At 33.6% G+C, this 23,185-nt stretch overlaps 1 protein-coding gene across 2 annotated transcripts in view; it reads right to left on the bottom strand.

Annotated features, from left to right (window-relative positions):
- Window positions 1–865: 865 nt before the first annotated feature.
- LOC145665824 (uncharacterized) overlaps window positions 866–23,185 on the bottom strand; it is a 31,783-nt gene continuing 9,463 nt past the window's right edge. Inside the window, exons 2-4 of one of the 2 annotated variants that reach the window (XM_081732939.1) lie at window positions 15,077–15,494; window positions 9,609–9,943; window positions 866–4,235 (exon numbers count right to left, since the gene is read on the bottom strand). In XM_081732939.1, coding sequence (XP_081589065.1) covers window positions 4,023–4,235; window positions 9,609–9,943; window positions 15,077–15,482 — 954 coding nt within the window. In that variant the 5' untranslated portion in view covers window positions 15,483–15,494 and the 3' untranslated portion in view covers window positions 866–4,022. The remainder of the gene's footprint in view (window positions 4,236–9,608; window positions 9,944–15,076; window positions 15,495–23,185) is intronic. The other variant, XM_081732941.1, reaches the window with a different exon arrangement.

Raw genomic sequence — 23,185 nt, 5'->3', positions numbered from 1 at the left:
CCAATGTGTTCAGTTAGTTGGCGAAACTGTTACAGCGGTTGGCGAAACTGCTACAGTAACAAACAAGCTACAATGTTACAGTGTCTGATGAAGCCAATGTGTTCAGTTAGTTGGCGAAACTGTTACAGCGGTTGGCGAAACTGCTACAGTAACAAACAAGTTACAATGTTACAGTGTCTGATGAAGCCAATGTGTTCAGTTAGTTGGCGAAACTGTTACACATTTATTATTTTTAAATAAACGTTACTTTGCTCAGCGATTTGTATTTCTGATTTAAGTTCTTTAAGATGGTACAGCTATTATGAAGCAGTTAATCATTCATTAGCCTTAACCATCGTCTCCTTTAGCCTAAAGGGCATAATCGTGGAATGTTAAACTGAAATATTTTGTTTCATTTCATTTTCAAAGTCCTGTTTTTATGGTTTGGGTTTCCCATAATGATCTAAAACATAATCCACGTAATATTTCAGTGAATCCTGAGAACATATAACACTAATTTACCAATTCAACTAAATACAAAATAAATAGATAAATAAATAAATAAAATATTTTTTTAATTAACCTAGGCTATTTTATTTTATTGTATTGAATATTAATAATATAAAGTGGATGATCACTTTACAGGGCTATTTTAATTTAGACACAATTATTAATAAGTATGTGGGTTATTAATAGATATTGTGGTGAATAAGTATGTTATTCAATACAATAAAGTAAAATAGCCTAGGTTAATTAATAAAATAAAATAAATAAATAAGAATAAAACACCAATATTTTTTCAAAAATATATTTTTGCAAAATTATTATATTACAAATAAATAATTTACTTTGACAAAATTATACATAAATTTAAATAGACTAGTATCTTGAGACATTGTTGAGCTTCAGTTAGTACATATTTGTTTTTTTGTTTTTTTAAATATGACATTTATTTTTTAACTCTTTTACTAAAAAAATATTGCATTGTCGTTTCAAGAATATTTACAAATTACAACAATGGCAATTTGTTAAATAAGTTTTCAACAAATAAATATTACAATAAATAATTTTAAATATATACATTACGAGGGATTTTTTTTAAAATGCTCTTACGTTACTGTATTAAAATATATTATTTCTTTCTTTCTGTTTTATGATTTTAAAAAAGTCGAAAATTAGTTATTTTAGTGTAGTATTGTGTATGTAAACTGAAGGTGATAGATTACCTGCTCCATATTTGGTTCTTTGCCCATTGATTTATATGGGAACTTATTTTTTCCTCTTTGAAAGTAACTTGAATTTTAATAATTTGATTTTACTGGTTTCTTCTTCAAGTGTTGTCAGATGTCTCTTCATTTGTCAAAATGAATTTTCACTTTTACAAATTTAATATTATTTAACAGTAAATTTGATTATTGAATATTACAATTATATATTACGGGAAATAATTTTCATGAAGAAAAGACCATTTAAAGAAATCTGAGAAATAAGTCAGTAAAATCAAATTTTCGAAATCCCAGTTAATGTAAAAGAAAATAGAAATATTACTCCCTAGTATAAATTAATGAGCTAAAAGGTATAAAATATCTTTACAAATTTTTAAATCAAATATTTTAGTATAGTTTGTCTTTTAAGCTTAATGGTAAAACCTTAACAAAATAAGCTTAATACGAAGCTTATGTTAACATTACAAAATGAATCTACCAAACATTTACAAACAATTACAAGAAACTGTTATCATCAATCTATATAACCATTCACATTCATACTATTATTGAATCTATATAACCAATAATCGTATTCTTCCAAACGATACACTTGCAGAAAAATGTTTTGAGTCGTTATTGTTGTTATTATTACTGTTATTATTATTATTATTTATTCCGTAAAACAAAGTTGATATGGTGGTTTATATAATAGAAAAGTATGCCTTAAATATTTGTTACAGACATTACCATTACCATAACGATAGTGACCCATTATTATAGTAATGTCAGTTTACTTTCCTCATAATATTAGAAAAACCTTTTAATATGTGGTGTATCAAAAATATTTCCAACTTTGCAATAGTTAAGACTTAGACCAAGTTAATATTTTTAATATTCGTTATTCACATTACTGGATTTTTCAGCATTAAACTTCCTGAACATTTGGTATATAATTCATTTTTTAAAAAAATATAAATAATTGTTTAATTGATTATATTAAGTATTCCTAATTTTACAAGTAAAACATTATGTATTCGAATTACGTAGGCCAATTATTCAATTAAATTTGTGAACCATTACTTAATCTGTAAAGCTAAAAATTATGTTCAAGGCGAATCAAAGACATCAGTACATTTTTACAATGTAAGAGTTCTGTAATGAATTGCAATGTACAATATTATTCTTAAAGTAAGGAAAATGTTTCAAGGTTATATTTTTTTTACTATCAGACAACCAAAATCAACTTTTGTGCACTCCCTATAAATGCTTTCCTTGAGCGATCTGCAATCTCCTAGCCTCTACAGGACACTTCAGTAGACCGTTAAATACAGGCCTATAGACAAATCATCCGCATAATTGGAAATTACAATATTGGAAAATGTGTTGGCTCAACGTTCTTTAAAATGGAAGTTGGCCAATCAACAATTCCCCGCCATTTATCCAACAGTTTTCTCTTCACGCGCCCAATCAATAAAGTTAGTACGTAAGCAATAAAGTTAGTACGTAAGCAATAAAGTTAGTACGTAAGCAATAAAGTTAGTTGACAAACACTCTATAAACCGAAGCGTTCTATTACAACATCGGCTAGCCTATCATTTTCCACTGTCTTTGCTGTTAACAGGACCTAAACTTATTCTAATTTTTTGAACACTTAACAACATATGCAACTGAAAGTTATAAATTTCGATCCACGTCAAGATATCGATATGCTTCTATTGTTAAGTATTTCGTGTTGGCAGTGTTGAAATCGCCGGCAATATATGTTTTTCTTTGTTTGTACTAGTGCATTGGTTCATAATTTCTGTCCAAATAACCAAAAACAAACTGATACTGCAAATTTCATCCTTAAGTTTTCACTGGCATTTTCATTTATCAATAGGTTTTTTTCTATTAATCTTAATTGTTCCATGCACAAGTTTTAATATATGAGGAACTGGCGATATGCACATGTTGGACAAGTGTGTTCCCTGATTTAGGCTTAGCAAAAGATGGCAACCCTAGCATACGATCACCTAAACAGCATGTATCATTGACGGGCACTCGGGTGACTGCGTTGAGCCCTTTCGGGAACATAAGCGAAACAGGATTATCTTTCTTACACGTATTCAGAAATAAACACATATTTCACCTATGCCATCATGTTGTTTTTCCAGCTATGGAATAGAATGTATAAATTATCTGTTACTAGCGTGTAGCGTGGTTATCTACTTAGCAGAAGCTATTATTTTTATCCATTATTCTTATAAATCTTCATTATTCTTAAGTCATTATTACATTATTTGTTTTATTGCATTTTTCTTTTATTTAAAGGGAAACAGTATTTGCACAGCAGAATTCATGGACGCTAAGCCACTGTCAACCAACTTTAGTACGGAATATACAGTATATTTACAGTTTTTCCTATCATTTTCGTGCAGTGCCTTTCCTTATTGCAAATCGTACAGAAGCAACACGTAAAACTGTAAAGAATATTTTTTAAATGGCCTTGTTCTAAAGTAATAATACAACATGTAAGCACTGTATCAGACATGTCTTCAAATTTACATACAACACTGTGATATAGTAAATTTAAAAATCATTAAAAAAAATAACAATCACAAAGGAACTTTTACCTGATATTTTTAGAATTAAAATTCTTCACTTACATATTAACGGTCTGATATTCATAGTTCCTGTCCGAAAATATCATTTTGGACTTGGCATGAGTAAATTTTGATATGAAACCCTCGTTTAAAAAATCATTTTTTTAACTACACTTGTTAGAAATTTCGGTTTTTACTCTTCTTTCCTAATTTGTTTAGGTAACTATTTTTACGTTTCAGTATGATCTAACTTTCATAAACTACTTATACTAGGAATATCTACAGTCTTTCGGCCATTGTAAATGTTTACGTGTTTTCCTGCAACTTCGTCCAGCCGTCTCTTTCCTCGTGTTATAGTTTGTTGTTGTTCCTCGTTTTCAGTGGCGTTGACCACACTAGATTGCCTATCTACAGCAGATTCATCCTCAGTACCAATAGGAATTTCACTTGGTTCTTCAGTTTCGTCCTATGATAAAATAAAATTCAGTTACGAATAATGCATATTAAAAAAAATAATAACAATGGGTTATTTTGATGGTTGTGGATGAGGAACGTGTTTTACCACGAGGTCTGCAACAAATTTAGTTGTATAAAAATGTATGTACATAGTATCCATTTGTTCTCCTACATTCTCATTCTATCGATTCTTTTATAATCATTCGTCTCTATTAGCCTAAAAGGCATAAGTGTTAAATTTAGAAATTCATTTCTTTCTTTCATTTTGGGGTGGGTGGTGTTCATTTTAATATTAACAAATACTGTAATCTCCTCTCAGAGAGTGATTGATAATCCATTAAATTACGTCAGATACAGAATAAATGAATCATGATTCTTCGATATGAAATAAAACATGAGTAATTACGAAATTAACATTTGTATTTAAATTCTATTAGCTTTTAAACGCATTCGCAATAATTCTATTTGCTATTAGTTTCATTTGTTGAAATGAAATTGAATACAATAACAACTTCATTTCTTTGTTTAATTAAATGTGTTCGAAATCTTAACGCTTTTTTTTTTTTTTTTTTTTTTTTTTAAGTATTGTATTAGAAGTCATAACCTTTCAATACGAAGTGTTTCACTTAATGAAAACTGCAAATATATATGAAGTGGTAGGTAAACACTCTTCGACGCTTTCCTATCCATCAATGTCTCACTTATATGTTTGCAAATATATATATAACCTCGATATCGGATTACAAATTAATGTGATTACTAATTCCGTTTCAAGTGGAGAGTGAGTGAAAACATTTAATCGTATTCCTGTTGAGTTTATTTATTTAGCAACGAACAAGGTAGGTGATTTAAGAACTACATAACGATCGTTGGTTATATACTAAATTAAGATGAATAATATAAAAAGAATTGTAGACGAACCATAATTCATGTGTTTTCCATTCATGTGTCCCAGTAGTAGGTTTCCATGCTGGTGCAGGTACAGAAGTCTCGATATGAACCTAGTAGGATTGCCAACTGGCTGGTATTTTATCGGTAAACAGGCTTAATTGTATATATTTTAAGTTTTAAAACAATTATTCTTCTTCTGTTTTGACGTTTATAAGCTGCTGGTGGTAATTTTATTTTGCAGAGTTGCCAACCTTAGAATCGTGAGGAGATTGTAGAGCAAGTAATTTAAGAGTTGCAAACTACAGTACATATTGTAAAATGCTGCATGTGGTTATATTTGTAAACATCAACATGTGTTTCTATTTATAAACTAGATCACGCGCTCTTTTTCCAAAAGTTACCGCATAATGCAGAGAACAGAAATTATTGTTACCATTTTGTCATGTAATAAAAAACAACACCAGCGCCATCGGTATTTAAAAATGGTATTAAACTCCATGCATTGTCTAAACGACATCCGTTTCGGCTGGTTAACTCCCTTTTCTTAGCGGGGCGCGCAGGCTCAGTGGTAGAGCGTTCATCTCAGGTGCTTGGGGTCCCTGGTTCGATCCCAGCTCCTGCCGTGGTTGACCTTGTGGTAGACAAACACCGTGCCTGTGGGATTTCCCGGGGTTCTCCCACGTTCTTCATTCCACCATTTCATTCATCTCTCATCATCCCCGTCTTCTTTAGCCTAACCGGCAAAACCGTGGGACATAAAACTTAAAGATTTCATTTTTCCCTCTTCTTAGCTTGCTTGGAGCTCCAAGAGATCCTAACCTAACCCAAGCCTCCTAGCTTACCTCCAGCTCTGAGGCCTCCTGCTCACTCTGTTTGCCTAGAGCATTATAAAACTTAACTGCTCTCCTAGTTTGAGTTGAGCTGTATAAAATTTTAAACCGCGACGACCCAATTTGCGTGAAGTTTCGTAGTTTTCTTTCCCTCCTAGCTTGCCTGAATATTTGCGAAACTCCAACTCCTCTCTGCTTCATAAAGTACTAAACATTCTAGCCCAGCTTCACTCAGCTTACCTGGAGCTTTGCGGAAATCTTTTCTTTAGCTGCCTTGGCTTTAATATACCTAGTTACCCTAATTACTTATTAAATTTTGTATTTATCTTAGTGAATCTGTGGGAAAAGATCGAATTCCGTGTGTGAATCTCTATACCTTCTACCTAAAGCAAGATATAATATGTTAAGATGCTATTTATACATTCCCTAGTTGAAAAAAAATACCATAAATGGTCAGCTGAGTTGAAGTGTTACATACGAGTATTTTCGTTATTTATTTTTATAGTTGAGTAGTGCATTAACATTGAAAAAAAGTGGTCTTCTCTTACAGTACAATCGATCACCAATATGACTGTTTGTCTGTCGAAGTTTAGTGTTCCTCTTTTCAGCATTGACGCTATATCAGACGTGGATCTACAGTTTAAAGCGGAATCCAAACTACTGTAATGCGTTCTATCGTTCCATGTTCTCGCAGCAAAAATCGAATCACGTTAACCAAAAACGCATGTGCTAGCCACTAGGCCAGAGGGAATGACTGATGTGCCGTAATGGATAAGATCAATTAAATATATATAAAGCATCACAACACTCATATCTGTACTAGGTACCTCACTGATGTGTGATGAAATTAACTGCATATTCGAAATCCTATTAATTGAAATCACCTTTATAAGTTATTTAAGTACGTACCTAGATCACTTTATACTTTCTGCAGTCAAACAGAGCTCATGATCTATTTATTATACCTAAAATTGTGTAATAATGTGTAGATATAATTTTACATACCAAATTTCAGTATAACAGCAAGAAAAACGTATGGAATTCTTCAAAATTAGTTATTTTAAAGAAGATAGAAACGTAAATCATTCTCTTGCGGCAATAAACTATAAATGGCATCATTTCTTGCAAATTGTCTGGAAACGAAATTGAATTACATGGAAGGAAAGTATTTTAACAATTTTGCACCATCTCGTAGTCAGATTTAGCATTCAGAAGAATGTAAACAATATTTAGGTTATACAGAGCTTTTCAACGTGGGTGTCGCAAAATATTTTGGAATAGATTAAGTATAATACAAAATGAAGTGTTTGCTACAAAAACTTCCTTCTCTTTTACTTTTGTGTATTACTGCGTGATCAAACTTTTGTTTTCTACAATTTTGTGTGAGTAACAGTTAATTATAGCATTACATGCAGGGGGTACACCCACGGTGAGTTCACCGGCTCTAGGCCCTCCCCCCCCTCAAAGCTTCCTAACTCAACATACTTTGTACAATTTCTCAATAGAACTATATTGGTATAACTGGGAGTGATTGATACAGCATTAAAATTTGATCTTATTTTTCATCTGTACTCCTTCTCTTTTGAAAACAATCTAGTTCTGTACTTTCTGAAAAAATAGTGGAGGTATTTTACAATTAGTTATCATCTTTTTCGGGTGTAGAATAATACACGTTTAATACTACATATAGATAGTGGTTTATGGTATTGGACCCCCAACAAAAATGCTTGGGTGTGCTCCTGAAGATGTTTTTGTTCATATAATACGTATGAATACGAAATTAAGACAATCCTATGCAGAGGTAAGAAAGTGGATCTGAAATGGTAGGGACACTCATGACGTCACGCTGTCCCCCGTGCCTATCTTTGTGCCGTGTAATTTTTCGAGAAGTGGAGGGACGCCATAGATACTTTTGAAAGTGGGAGAACGACGTCCTTCGCGTTCTTACTCAGTTTTACCCCCTGCTCCAATGAGAAATTTCTACAAATGGGTGTCTCTTGGTATAGCGACAGCAATGAAGGATGCCCTATACTGAACTGTTGTGTTTATTTGAATAAGTGTTGTACGAATAGGGTGTAAGTCTAGATAGGGATTGGCTTATAACTTGGAAAGCATTGGCCTTAACCATATCAAGATTCCAATGAGTTTTGTTGGAATGAATCTAGTTGTTAGTGAATTAGACAAACACAAGATTATATGCACACGTTTACGAACTAAATATACCGTTAGTTTAGTTTTATATCATTTCAATAGCATTCCGATCATTCGATGATAACAGAAAGAAATAATAGACACTGAACTATCAAGGGATGTTTCCCAATTGTAAAATGAATATGAATAAACTGAAAAACAAACTCAATGAATTCCTTTAAAATATGACTTATTGCAAGGTTACAACTACAAATAGACTAATTACAAATAATAAAGATACAGTAAAACAGGATTTCTGAATTGTGATCTCAGAGAATGGCGCGTTTCTATCATATATAAATCTAGATGTATATTTGCATTTATGTAAACAGTAGATCAAAATTATTTAAGCAATTGGTTAGATGAATTATTTGAACAACTGATCTTCAGAATGAAGAATACACACGCAAAAGCTTTATTGGTCTCAATGGAAACAATTCCGAAGATTATTCTAACTTCATATCCGAACTGACTAATCAGTGTTGCAGGATATAAAATTATCTCTAATCATTTCAGACTTACATTTCATATCAATCTATCCAAAAACCAATATTCATCAAAGAGCAAGGCCAGAAATACAAAAATGAAGATCACTGATATTGATAAAGTGTGTATGTATGTATGTATGTGTGTGTAGTAATCATATTTTACTTGACTTAGCGTACTTGACTTTTAAGTAGGAATTCGGAGTACAAATTAAACTTTTTCAATGAATTAATTTTATGTTTACTTTTGTAATTCGCACGAAAATAAATATTGAACAATCTGAAAATAATTTTAAACATCACACATACATGCAAGAAGACAATTTTAAAAGAAATAAATATGTTGTTCAGTGTTATGAAGGAAATCTGAACATGTGCCAACTTCACATAGTTCATTTTGAAAACAAATATGTTGGTGGTAGGTTGGTAACACTGCATTACTCATAACAGTAGTGACTAAAATAATAGCCTAATATATAACGTGCTCATTGATTATATAGCCTAATATATATAACATGCTCATTGATTACATAGCCTAATATATAACGTGCTCATTGATACATGTGAAAATATTTAGATATTTCTTTTTGTCTTAAATTCTATTTTCTAGATTCACAATGCATAAATTACTTTAACTCATAACTTATGTTATTCATGATTATTAGTAGCTGCTAATGGGTAAGAAATCATATCTATAGACAGGAATTCCTCGCAATTTCGAGTTTTCTGTAAATTTAGTATAATTTTCGGTCCGTTTTTACAAATTTTAATATTATTTATTCTTATATTGAATTTGGACCCCACAAAAGCTTTGGACTCTCCGGTACGTGCTTGTCTATAGAGGATTTTACTAAATCCATTCACCAGTTTTTCAAAGCCCGTTTTACAGTTAGGAGACTTCCCTTGTAAGTTTTCAATTTATTCCATTCCAGTTTACATGGTGAACTCAAAAATAACTTATGAAAGAAGAAAATTATCTATACTTACAGTGGGTCCGTCACCGAAGCTTCTTTTGTGGTAAAAAGGGCTAACTCTTCTATAGTAAGGGCTCGCACCAGCAGCCGACGGTCCAGCAGCGGCTGCTCCATAGTAGTCTGGGTAGTGTTGGTATGGAGGTATTTGGTACTCCTGTTGGGTCTGGCTGTTACCAAACAGTTTCTTGATCCCGAGGAGAACAGAGACAAGGATAGACAATTTGCTGGCAATGAGAGACATGGTTCCCAGGAGTGTCAATTTACCGAGCACCAAAGGAATAATACTTGCTCCCTTCATGACAACACCAATCAACAGAGGTAAGGCAAGTCGCCTTAAGATTCTTCTACCTATGGAAAAGGAAATTTGAACATGCTCGTAAATCAAAATTGTTTATAATATAATACTCATAACGAAGGGATTTCAATTACTACCGATATAAGAATTTACAAATTTAAATTTAATTCTATTATTTATTCAAGAATTAACTCTCTTTATTATATTTTGAATTATCGATTATAAGTGAATTTTCTCTAATTAACTTTGCTGATAGTTAAGAAATAATTTTAGATGTTTTTTTAATGAATTACAAATTTAATTAGAAACTTAAATTTATCAGTTAAATTTAATATAATTTAGAGTCAATATTAAGTAATTAAATATCATGAATTAGAATTACATAGTATTACTATTAAATGCATCTTAAATAAGTGCAATAAATTGTAGTGTTTTATAGTGCTAAATATTGTTTTATGTTTGTCTTTTAGTGTTTTACAGTGTTAATGCTCGTTTCATGTTCGGTATTTAGAAATGTTAAGGTGCGCTGTGTTGCTGATCTTTCACACAATGTGGATGTGTAAAAATTGTGATTTATGATTGTTTATCTTCCTTATTCTACATATTAAATGTTTTAATAGTCTTAATAGCTTCTTGCTAAGGAGAAATTTTGTTTATAATTACTTGATCAGTATACACAAAAATGAAAACGATTTGGTTATCTTGTATTTTGTAAATGCAGCTTTTGAAATAATTTCTTTTATTTCTTTTTTTCTTTCTTTTTCTTCAAAGAAAAATCAGAAGAAGCACGTAGTACATTAACTACGGAAAGTAGTCCTTGTGATAAATCAATTGGCTAACGTAAAATTGAACCAAAATAGTACAGATCTAAGTTGACAATGCAGCGTTTTGTACTGGAATTCTCCTCGAATACTAACGGGTCTTAATAATACATTATTATGTTTTAGGTAACACGAAATAGAAATACGAGGGTCTGCTGAAAAGCTTCGTAGTCCAATCCCCAGGAGTGCAAGTAGAATTTTTTTTTTTTTTTTTTTTTTTTTTAGTTTTAAGGAATGTATCTATGTATGTACGAAGACAAATTTTCATACTGATAATGAATTTCTTATGGTATTTTTCAAGTCTCTGAAGTGATTATGTATACCCAATCAGCTAATTTCACGAACATCGAGATCAAATTTTTGTTCTGCCAAGGTAAGTCAATGCAGTAAATTCATGAGGAAATCAGTCAAACACTACCGGACTCTCCTTCGTCATATATAGTGGTGAAGTGAGTGAAACAGTTTAAATGTGAAATTTTCTCAACAGATGATACTCTACGTGCTACAAAACTGTCTATCATCGAAATCGTGGATGGAATTCATTACATTTATCTTGAAAATTGACAATCTCAGCAAAACGTGTAACAGAGATTTTAAACATTTCTTGGGAACATCAGTAGCATAATTGATAATGATTTTTGCACGTGCAGGATCTCGCCAAAATTGGCTCCTAAAAATCTGTCACCAGATGAGAAGCGTGAAAGAGTGAGAGCATCAAGGGAAGTCATCTCCCATGTTGACCCGCAATGCCGACCAATTTCTGTCACGAATAATAAACATCGACAAAACATGGTTGTACCACTACGATCATGAAACGAAACAACAGTCAATGGAGTGGCGGCACTAAGGTTCCCCTCTTCCCAAGACGTTTAAGAAACAGAATTCGGCTGGGAAAGTGTTTTTCAACATCTTCTGGAATAAAAATATATTCGTACTCATAGACTACCTGCCCAAGGGTCAGACATTTCATACAGAGCATTACTCTGCATTACTCAAAAACTGAAAGACATTGAAATTTTAACACAGCGGAAAATTGAAAAAAATAATAATTTTTTCCTTCAGGTCAAAATGCCACTGTCCATCGAGCACTACAAACACAACTAATATTGTATGATCTAGACCCTCAATGTCTAGATCATTTTCCTTATTTTTCAGATCTAGCTCCACTCGACTATTATTTATTCCCTAAACTCAAATATCACTTGAAAGGACGACCTCTTGGGATCTGATAAAGATGTGAATAATACTAAAGAACAGTGTGAGGAACAATTTTCAGAATTTTTAAAAATTGATTTGCAAAACTTGGAGCGCCGTGCAAGGAAGTGTATTTAACTTCGAGGAGAGTATGAAAAATAACTCTAAAGTTTAATCATTCCATGTGCACTCTTTCTAGGTTGGGCCACGAAATTTTCAGCAGACCCTCGTATGTCTTATTAACAATGATAGAAATATTTCAGATTTTCATAATTTTAACTTTTTAAAATAAAACAACATCTACGTATAACAATGATATTGTGTTTGAAAGTTATAATGAATTATCCTTTATAAAATATCATATAGAAATTACTATTGTTAAGGAGAAATTTTCATTAAAATATATTATTTCTCGTTTTAACTTTTAAATGTGTACACTGAATTACAATTATCGTATGACTATTTTCTGTCAGAATTATGTGTTCGTTAATCGTCCCGAATATTAGCTGCTATTAATATTATATATACAGGGGTGTATATAATCATTCTGCATTTATCACTTTTGATACTCAACTTTTGGGCATTATATTGTGTTTTGGTGTATATCACAGATGTTATTTTGGACTTGCAGCTTTGTTTCATGCTTTCTTTTATTAACGTTGCGTTATTTGGAGAAACTGAGTGAAATGTTAATCAAAAATGGAAATTTGATTTCTACATACGTAAATACTTTCTTTAAGCAACAATACAGGTAACGTAAAATTTTTAAATTGGTTTAGTTGGATTTGAGTTATTATGTTGCTTTTGAACACTGACCTTATAATATGAGATGTGAATGTGCAGTGTAACGTGGAATCCGAGATAAATGAGCTTCCACCAGGACCTTCAGAATCGATTAACCATATAGCATTAAGGGATAAGTCAATGTACGACATACATGTCCATATATATGCAATGAACACAAAGAATATAACTCTTATTCAATTTCATAGTGTATGCTCAGAATTTCTCAATGTACGGCTAAGATAATAGATGATATGTTATACGTAGTATTTTTTTAGGTATTGAAAAACTTTGGAACTAACATCCTTTTAAGTATTGTTAAACTGACTATTTGCAAGGAGAAAAGGAGGTAAGTGAAGAAATGGTCGAAATTGAGTTAACAGCAGAATAGTGTAGTTTGCATGGACTTAATCCCATAGTAAGAAGAAGGTTAGTCACTAATAAATTTAATGCTAAAGAGTTTACCTACTGAGGAAGAAGGGGCTAAGTCAGTGGAAAACAGGGCAATTGTTTAAAATCATAAACAACTGACTTACTTTCTGTTTTCCCTGTGGTCTTCACATTAAAATGCTAGAAAAAGTTTATTATACGTTTGTGGCCAATCCTTTCGACAGAGAGTTCTCGAGATCCATAGGTTCTAGAAAGATATCGTTTTCACTGATTGATTGCAAATTTTGTGTAGATTGTTCACTTCTAATTGAATATTTAATAAACGTGGACGCTATTTCTTTATTGCATTTCTAGGGGTACACTGGAAGTGTTGAATTTTTTTTTAAAAAAAGTAAAGCATCATATCCTACGAGTTATACATTTGAACACCACACAGTTGTATACAGGGGTAGTATATCTCTCAGACGTTTGTTTCATGGCCAAATGACAATGAAAAACAAAGGACAACCGTTTCTCCAGGCTATGATGAATCTTTATTGTTTGGAGTGTTTTGTTTAATGAACACCATATATCACTGACATTATAATTAATTGTATGTGTCCTGTATTTGATTATTAATACTGCATGCAAGAGGAAAGAAAACACTGGTCATTTATGAATTGGAAACTTCAACCCGAAGTAGGCTCTAATCTTGCAAACAGCGCGAGATATTGAAAAAACCTCCCCTTTATGGTACCCCTTGCGGATTTTTATTAAGACATCTTTTATTTGTGTCTATAAAGGGACATGTACAGATGTTGTGAGAAATGACAAGGAGATTCATACTCATGTGTGAATGAGACGATGTGTAAAGAGCGCAGGTTCGGCTAGAAACCTTAAAGAAATTCCAACTGTTTGTCGGTCGATTTGTAAGCGGTATAGTAGTTCATATCTTTTAATGATGAAAAGACGTATTTTACGCTATAGCATTGTAAAAACTGCAGCATTTGTTACCAAAGCTTGTTATTATTTTGGATAATAATAATAATAATAATAATAATAATAATAATAATAATAATAATAATAATAATAACATCTAGCATCCCAAACACTGAAGTGCAGAAGAGTGGAGAGAATTAACTGAGTGAAACGGAAAACGAATGTGGAAGTATTAGAAATAATTTGCGGATAAAATGACAATTTTAGATGCAATTAAAAAAAAAAAAAAAGACGAAGAGAAACTGGTTGAAACATTGGCTGAGATGGAATTGTATCATGAAAAACGTATTATGAGATGTGTTAGCAGGGAATAAAATGAAGGTGTGAAGGTTACAGTTGATTGACGTTATTAAAACAGGAAATTCTAACGTGAAGACGAAGAACAGCTTATTATAGTAATGCACGGAAAGGTTCTTAGTTGCAGTACAATAACTCTGATTATGAAAAAAAAAAAAAAAAGAATTCTAGCATATTGAATTTAACGTTTTATAACTATTATTATTAATAAAAAGAAATATTATTAGAATGCAATTCTGATATTGACTGGTATCTTTAAAATATTTTAGCATTTTAGATTATAGCATCCTATCACAAATCGAGCAAAATGTACCCTGCTATCCGTTACTTTAGTAGAGATTAATAAATGTGAAAGCACACTGTGAAATTCAGAGCACACGTACGTATATGTACAATAAGATTTCAAGTGAAAGGTTAGTAAGACTTTCTTTTAAATCATACCGTCTCCAATTACAAGATAAGAATGTAATCCATTGACTTCTACCACAGATTCCAATTTGACCTGATTTCGCTCAGTTTCTCACAATAGTTTTGTAGAAGGATTATGTAGTGTTAAGTGTAATGAAAAAAAAAAAATTAGATTTCATTATCTTAGAGTGATCTTTGTTCTTTGATAGAAATGTGAATTATTGTGCAGATGATAGCTTTGGAAGTGGAACATTGGTTTTTTGTTTTGATGGAAAGGTTGAAATCCTCGGCCTTGGAAACGGCCAAGTTACTTACGTCTACCTTCAAACTGCCCAGCGGCTTCCTTTGCGACGGAGCCTGAAAACCACTCTGAAATAGGGATTTGAAGTGGGTTCTTGCTTAAGAATTCCAGTGCAGACGTGAGGAGCATATTGTTGATTTGGTTTTCGTGTTGTGCCCTCACAGAGGATCCCAACGACCTCCCAAGTCCTGCAGAGGTTCCATTGGTCTCTGGGTCTTCTAAACCTAGGAAGTCATTCACCATGTAGAAGGTCTTTAGCTGTGCACAAGCTGATGTCTGATGTCTCATGCAGCGACCATACATTTTATTGGCAACTCTTCCAACATCTACCTCTTCGTTGTCGTCAATTTCTTGGGCTACGACTGTTGCAGCTACAACCAATAGGCATATGGCAACGGATAAGTTAAGACTTCTTTCCATGATTGGTAATTTCTGAAATGAAAAATTTTGCATTATATTTGTTTGCATAATTTACAATGGGTTTCTTGATCTACATAATAACAAAGAAACATAACTATTAGTATTATTTGTGGGTCCGTGGTTGCACTGAAAGTGCAGTAATTCTCGTTCAACTCGGAATCTCCTCAGGCTTTATGGCAAAAGGTATATAACTCCATGCCACAAGTAGGGAAATGAGATACGTCCATTGTACGGAAGGCCGAAACCAGTCTCCCAGTTATTCCTACTAGTAGTGAAGGCGACTCCCCTAGCGAGTAAGGGTCTACTAGTAGAATTATGGCTAGCTTACCTCCCTCTCGGTGCCGAATCCCATGGTTTGGCCACAGTCCGGCAAAGACAAATCTAAGTCCGGTTGGAATTCTTCAAGGGGTTGCTAATTCCCGGCCTTGTATATCTCAAATATTTCAAAGTAAGTTCTGAGGTAACTCGGACATATTGCAAAGACGCAATGGAATGTGTAAGTTTCCATCTGGGAGGCGTACCTCCCCCGTAGAGACAACAGGATCCAAACCGTGCCTTCCTCAATTTACGGCTGCCATACTCCATACATTACCAGACCCAATGAATGATGTAATGTCTTTTGGGTTTGTACGTTGTTTGTGACATCCAGTCTACTTCAAGGTAAGTTCTACTGTTGGAGTACAGCGCAGTTTATGACGTAATAATTATTCGACACCCAAATTTATACACAACAACAGGGATCTTAAAAATAATCATTAGTTCATATAAATTGCTTTCAAATATTTTTCATGGTCATTATGATATTCACTATAATTAACAAAAGAAATGGGGTTAAACCTTGACGTTTCGTATAGAAGTTTTTTTCGTGTATATAAGAATGAACATAGTAGAGTCCATAGTCGAAAAATCGTCGTTGAAACAATTATTTCTAGCTCACCTAGAAAATATGCTCACGTAAGAACATTGTGTTAATTTCACTGACAAGATTTAAATTTACTCTGTAACTAGAACGGTATTAGTTCAAATTTTCACACAATAATAAAGTTAAACTAGACTTAATTTTGTGTGTAACCTCTGTGTTACTATCCATAAGCTAAACACTAATTAAGCAAGCAATTGCTGTTGTAATTTTATAAACCATTTAAATTACAAGACAGACGTTTGCTACATTAAATTGTTGTCTAAACGCTTCATGTGCCTCTACGAACAGATTCTAAAATAGAAAGTTATAGTTATTAGTCCGTTAAGAAGAGAAAACCTAATATAGAAATAATATGGCAATAATTACGGATCATAATCTTATGTGGTGTTATCGGAGTTATTAAATAAAGAACTAAGCACAACACTTAACATCGTTTTTCCCCTTAATGAGCATTATAGCCTATGTTCCTTGGCTTGAAGAATATAATCTGTTTGTTTCTGATTGTCATGCTTAAGTGAATCAGCGCGCTGTTTGTGTGGCAATGGACAGGCAAAGTGGGATCATCTCATGCGTTGCATGACTTAGCTTTGTTATGGATACACGTGAAAATGATTCTATTTTTTTCCTTTCTTATTTTTTTTTTTCTATTGTGGTCAGACCATTAAATCCTCCCACGTTCCGGCCATATTCCAAAGAAGGCCAATTCCAACGTTTTCTACGTGAGTTAATTTTCTTATTGCTGAAAAATTATCTTTTTTATATATACGTATTTTCTACAAGAAAATAACGAAAAAAAGACATACAATATGCCACGCATGTTTTACCAATCAAGGTCAACTTTATAAAAGGTGTAAGAATTCGTCCTGATTTAATACAGTTTAGCATTTTTTTTTCCACGCATCAATAATTTTAATGACTGCTTTGAGTTTTATATGTACATACAGGGTGGACCATAAATCAGGTGACCAAATTGCATTTTTAAGGAAGAAGTGAGACTCAACTAACACCAACTAACTAGCACCAACATGGCTCACATAAACAATTTCGCTTCATCACTGTTAATGTCAGCTGAATTATGGGATGTACTGCTCTAGTCAAGAAGTTGTCTTTTTTTCAGTTTAACGTCCTATGATTATGCTCCGAGACGAGAGGAGACTGTGGTGACAATAATGAGCCAAGTGGTGGAGTGAAGAAAGTGAGGGAATCTCGAGAGAACTCATTAACTTAGTGTTTGTCCTCCAGAAAGTCAAATAGTTTCTAAGCTGATCAAACCAGAGTCTAATGGCTGTATGGGACACATTAAAGAGTATGTTGTAAAAATAAGAAAAGGAAATTATTGAATCAATAAAAAATGCATGGTTTGTAAGTTGTAGAGGAGCAATTAGTAATTGTAGTAACAGCAAGCAGGACCAGTCACGACTTCGATTCTAGGTTTGGTAAGTAAACGTATTCTTCAGAAACAAAATAGTGCTCAAGAATAATACTTAGAAGTATCAATAAAAGCAAAATTTAGCGTTCATTATTCAAAATATTATCTGAGCCTTTGTTCGTAACAGAGATTCAAAGTGTGAATATATGCACTTAAAGCTCAAAGCATTAGGTTACAGGAAATCCTTTAAAGGTTTGGGGTGTACTTGTGTTATTTCTCAATTTAGAGGATATAACCTATATTAGAAGGGAAAACAGGGTGCTATTAAACTATATTGACAAACTGTGTGAAGTGATTGCTCATGTCAAAATAAGAAAAAAAAAAGTTAATGTGGGCTTGTAGGAAAAAGTTCATAGTTTCGTAGCTAGGGCCAACCAAAAACATGAAAAAATAAAACATCATATAAGAAATGGGTACCATCCTTATTTGGAGCAGACCAACCAAGATTACCAGTGGCGATGCCGCATATTTTCTTGATTTACGCAACAGTAGGTGTTGTAATTAGCACTGCACAACGCTGCTGCTATCATTACCCATCGGTTTAGTCAGGTACCCATTATTTCAAGTATGAGTGAACCCTACGTCGCTTTGGAATGAGAATGGAAAGTAAATCCCGTCCTCACCAGAGATAGAATTCTGGTCGTCCAGTTGTAGTACAGTGGGATAATTTTTATTCACGCTCACCTTTAAATCTGTTATATACAATATTAAGTTAGGTTTTAAAAATGCCTCCAAAAGCGAAGACAGAACATAGAGAGACAGACAAGAGTAACAAATATTGTGATGAACGTGAAACAACAAGATTTTTTTCTGACATTCCTCAAGAGCCGCCACTGCTACACAATGTTACAGAGTACATATTTCTTGGTGACATGCCATGTATTCTTATATTGAATTAAGAAATGTATTATTATTGCCTATTCCAAAAATTAAATATAATATTAATGTGAGTTCTTTGCACTTAAATCTCGAAAGGCCAAGTGAGGAACCTTACGTTCCCCACTGTCTTATTTTTTCCTAGTCCATTCTAACCTATGTGTGGAAAAATATTGATTTTCTAGGTATGTGTCAGTCTCTAACATATTAGGCAGCTGGTATTTAGAAGCTTTGTGGTTAGTTTTTGCTGTGTCATTTAATGACAAAATAATATTTTATATTAGTGTGGGACCTTAAATCCCGCACTCTTCACATATACACTACCAAAATTTTTCATTTGTAATATGGAAGATAGGAGATCCAAGGTTTCCCTAGTATTTCCACTTAGATAATTCCTGAACTTCTAGTAAATAATTGCTTTTAAATATGTTTCAGTTTATTTTTGTAGAATAATAATATGAGATGTTCTTAAATTTCTGCTGAAACAAATATTGTTCTGCTTCTTGTAGCATTGAAATCTCGCAACCTTAATATCTCATAGACTATTTTGGGTAATTACTGTTGCAATGTAGCATAATAAGCCGCTTAGTAGAGTATGTAATGAGACGCCTGGTGGTCTTATTCTTTCAAGGTTCACAGGAGAAGGAGATTGCCTTAAGTTATGCACAAAAATGGATACTGAGACAATTAAAAACGACCTTGAAGAAGATGAAGATGCAGAACTTTCTGACTATGACACTGACGATTTTTAATTTTGCTCCTAATGAATGTAATAATGAACAGTGTGATTAAGATTCCATGTTTGAAGAAAGTAATACAAAATGTGGAAGTTATTCTGAGGATTTTGAATTAGAATTAGAAACATCAAGGGGGGCGCGGTGGCTTAGTGGTAGAGCGTTCACGTCTGGTGCTTGGGGTCCCGGGTTCGATCCCAGCCCCCGCCAAGTGAACTTTGTGGTGGACAAACACCGTGCTCGTGGGTTTTCTCGGGGTTCTCACGTTTCCTCCCACTTTCTTCATTCCACCATTTCACTCATCTCTCATAATCACCGTCTCCTTTAGCCTAACCGGCATAACCGTGGGACGTAAAACTCAAAGATTTCATTTCATTTCATTTTAGAAACATCAAATGATTGTTTTCTTGCACCATTTGCTAAGAAATGGAATAAAGTCCCTCAATGTTTCAAAAAATGCCGTCTTCACAATATACTAAATCAAGATTCGGAGTTTGACTGTGTATATTAAAAATGTTGATACAATGGTCAAGTGTTTCCATTTATTCATTTCTGACCATATTACTGACACACTTTGCAAAGAAACGACCACAGAGGCGTTGTTGGTGTACAACAGCTACAGCAAAAATTCATAAAATTAAAGGAGAGAATCCTGTAAACCCACTAGAAATTAGAGCTTGGATTGCTTTACTTCTAGCAATTGGATTTGTACATAGGCCCTCAAAATATCCATAAATGATTTGTGGTCTTCAAACAGAGAGTTTAGAATGGCGTTTTTCCCTTGTAGTTATGTCCAGATACTGATTCAAGCAAATAGGAAGATTCATTAGTTTCGGGGCCGCGGTGGCTCAGTGGTAGAGCGTTCACCTCTGGTGCTAGGGGTCCCGGGTTCGATCCCAGCCCCCGCCAAGTGAACTTTGTGGTGGACAAACACCGTGTGCGTGGGTTTTCTCGGGGTTCTCCCGTTTCCTCCCACTTTCTTCATTCCACCATTTCATTCATTACTCATCATCACCGTCTCCTTTAGCCTAACCGGCATAACCGTGGGACGTAAAACTCAAAGATATCCTTTCATTTTTTTTCATTAGTTTCGATGAAAAAGCATCTCGCGCTTAAGGATTGGAAACGAAAACTACAGGTGGCAAATTGCAGAACATAAGGTAAATATTTTGACTTATTTCAAAATGCGTGTGTTAAAGCTTACAGTCCGAGTTAATACGTTACTGTTGATGAAAAGTTGGTAACCTTACAAGGCCAAATGTTCATTTCGTATTTATACGAAATCCAAGCCAGGTGAATACATCATGAAAATCTGGGTATTTGCGGATTCAACCAGTGTTTATACTTGTAACTTGCAGGTATACATAGACAAAAGGACGAAGATGAGAAATTGATCAAGCCAAGCGTGTGGTGCCTGTTCTGGCAGAATCCATATTTGATGACTGAAAGGGGAATAACTGCCGATAACTTCTTCACGTCCTGTGAGCTAGCTGAAGAATTGCTTAAAAGAAATGTAACGTTCGTGGGAACTATGAGGAAAAATAAATGTGATATTCCCAAAGAAATCCTACCAACCCGTTTTCGACCTCCTCATTCAAGTCTATTTGGATTCAGTGGTGATACCACATTCGTTTCATATATTCCCGCGGTAAGCAAATCTGTTAATTCTTCTCTCAACCCAACATACATCAGTTGAAATTCAGACGCAAGTGACAAAAAAAACAAATATAGTGCTACGCTACTTTCTACAGAAGGTAGCGTTGATGTTGTAAACAAAAATTGACACAGCATGGGAGTATGCATTTTCATTATCAACTCGGAGATGGCCATTTCATCTTTTCATGGAACTTCTAGACATTGCAGCTCTCAAAGTTATAATGCATACATCATACACATAAAACACACTCGTGGCCCCGCCTAGTGTAGTTACCAATGAACTCGTCTTTGGTGCGAGCGGTCCTGGGTTCGATCCCAGTGGGAATATTCAGTCCAAAAAATGTAAAAGCTTTTTCAAGTCCTGGGTTTTCCTTATTCACACCAGGTAAATTCTGGGATGGTACCTAACATATAGGTCCCAGGCCGCTTCCTTCTTCCCCAATTCTTTCTTCCTTCCCTTTCCCCAGATAGTGTGATCGCCGAGGGACGTCATCAATCATACGTAGTAAGATAACCTGGCCATAGATGCCGAAAGCTCAGAAATCTAATTCCTGATTCCTAATAACAAAATACACAGATTAGAGAAAAGCAACACCTAATAGAAGAAAGTTATTCATCCGTGAAAGAATTAGCATTTCTTGCAGTTGTTTCTCGTGTATGATGAACACAAAATATGCACATGAATTTGGAGATAGATATTAGGGCCGCTTCTTCCGAGGTGCTCGACAATTTACTTGGTGCTGTTTCGAACGAGAAACCTGAAGAAGGTATGACTGCGGGTCTAAAAAGGGATACAAAAACGAAACTGGAAGGTGTTTTCTCTGCGCAAGGAAAGAAGACAAAAGACCAAAAGTGAAGCGTATCAAAAATATATTTGTGAACAACACAAAAAATGTCCAAACACTATTAAGTGTTTTGATTGTGGCAAAGCCCAATGAAAAAGCAAACTGTAGTACCTAGTAGTATCCGGAGGAAGAAATAAACCAACCCAACCCAAAGTTTGTATTAAGACTTAATAAAATGGTTTTGTACACTTCAGATAGTTAAGATACATAAAATGTATGAAATGAAATCTTTAAGTTTTATGTCCCACACTTACTGCATCTAGGCTAAAAGAGACGGTGATGATAAGAAATGAAGGAAATGGTGGAATGAAAAATGGGAGGAAATGGGAGAAATCCAAGAAAACCAACACACACAGTGTTTGTCCACCACAAAGTTCACTTGGCGCGAGCTAGGATCGAATCAAAGACCCCTTATATATATGCGTGTGTGTGTGAATGTTTATCTATTAAGAAAAATTACAATAAAGATATTAAAATTTAAAATATTGTTTAGGGTTCACTCAGTTTACCTCCCCCCTTACATTTACCTTTTGCATAATTTTTAGAGCTTGGCCTTTCGAAGGTTGAGAATATAAAGCTTTCTCAAGTTAAAAAAAAAAAAAAAAAAAAATAGGTACACAGGATTTCTTGAACGTGACTATATATGTGTGTTAATTCTTCTCAAATTACACTTTAGAAATTTAGAATTTACGATAATAAAAGCAAAAGGCTCCACAAAAGAACTTGCGTGTCCTGCTTGTTGCTCTTCCATGGAACAAAAGATGAAAAATGTGCATGTAGGACTTTTCATTAACCTTTATGAACAGCAACAAAAACAAAAAGAAAAACAGAAAAACAAAAAACACAATAAAAAATACTTGAAATTTTTACCACATAGAGTATGATCATAACTACTTACACGAAGCACGATGATGTGGAAAAGATATGTTATAATGTAATAATGCTCATTCCTCCACCAGATCCGTAATACGAGAAACAATATTCACTTATTAGTGGATTAAATGAGAGAAATAAGTCTGAGGTAGTGCCGGAAATTACTAAAGAAGGACGAATTTAATTACAAGAAGGTTTGTTCTGTTAGCAATTAAAACCAGCAGAAGACGGGGAACGAGAGTAAGACCTATTATTCTAGATTTAGTACCTAAAGACACAAATCTTGAAAGAAATACATTAAAAACAATGGCTAAATTTAATTTGTTCGTGCATGAAAACTAGCATCGTAATACATACAATATGAAATG

This window comes from Thermobia domestica, chromosome 12 (genome assembly GCF_964235325.1).
Source record: "Thermobia domestica chromosome 12, izTheDome1.hap1.1, whole genome shotgun sequence".
Classification (NCBI taxonomy): Eukaryota; Metazoa; Arthropoda; class Insecta; order Zygentoma; family Lepismatidae; genus Thermobia; species Thermobia domestica.
Note: the sequence above shows the minus strand (reverse complement) of the source record. Positions and strands in the feature narration are given on the sequence as shown.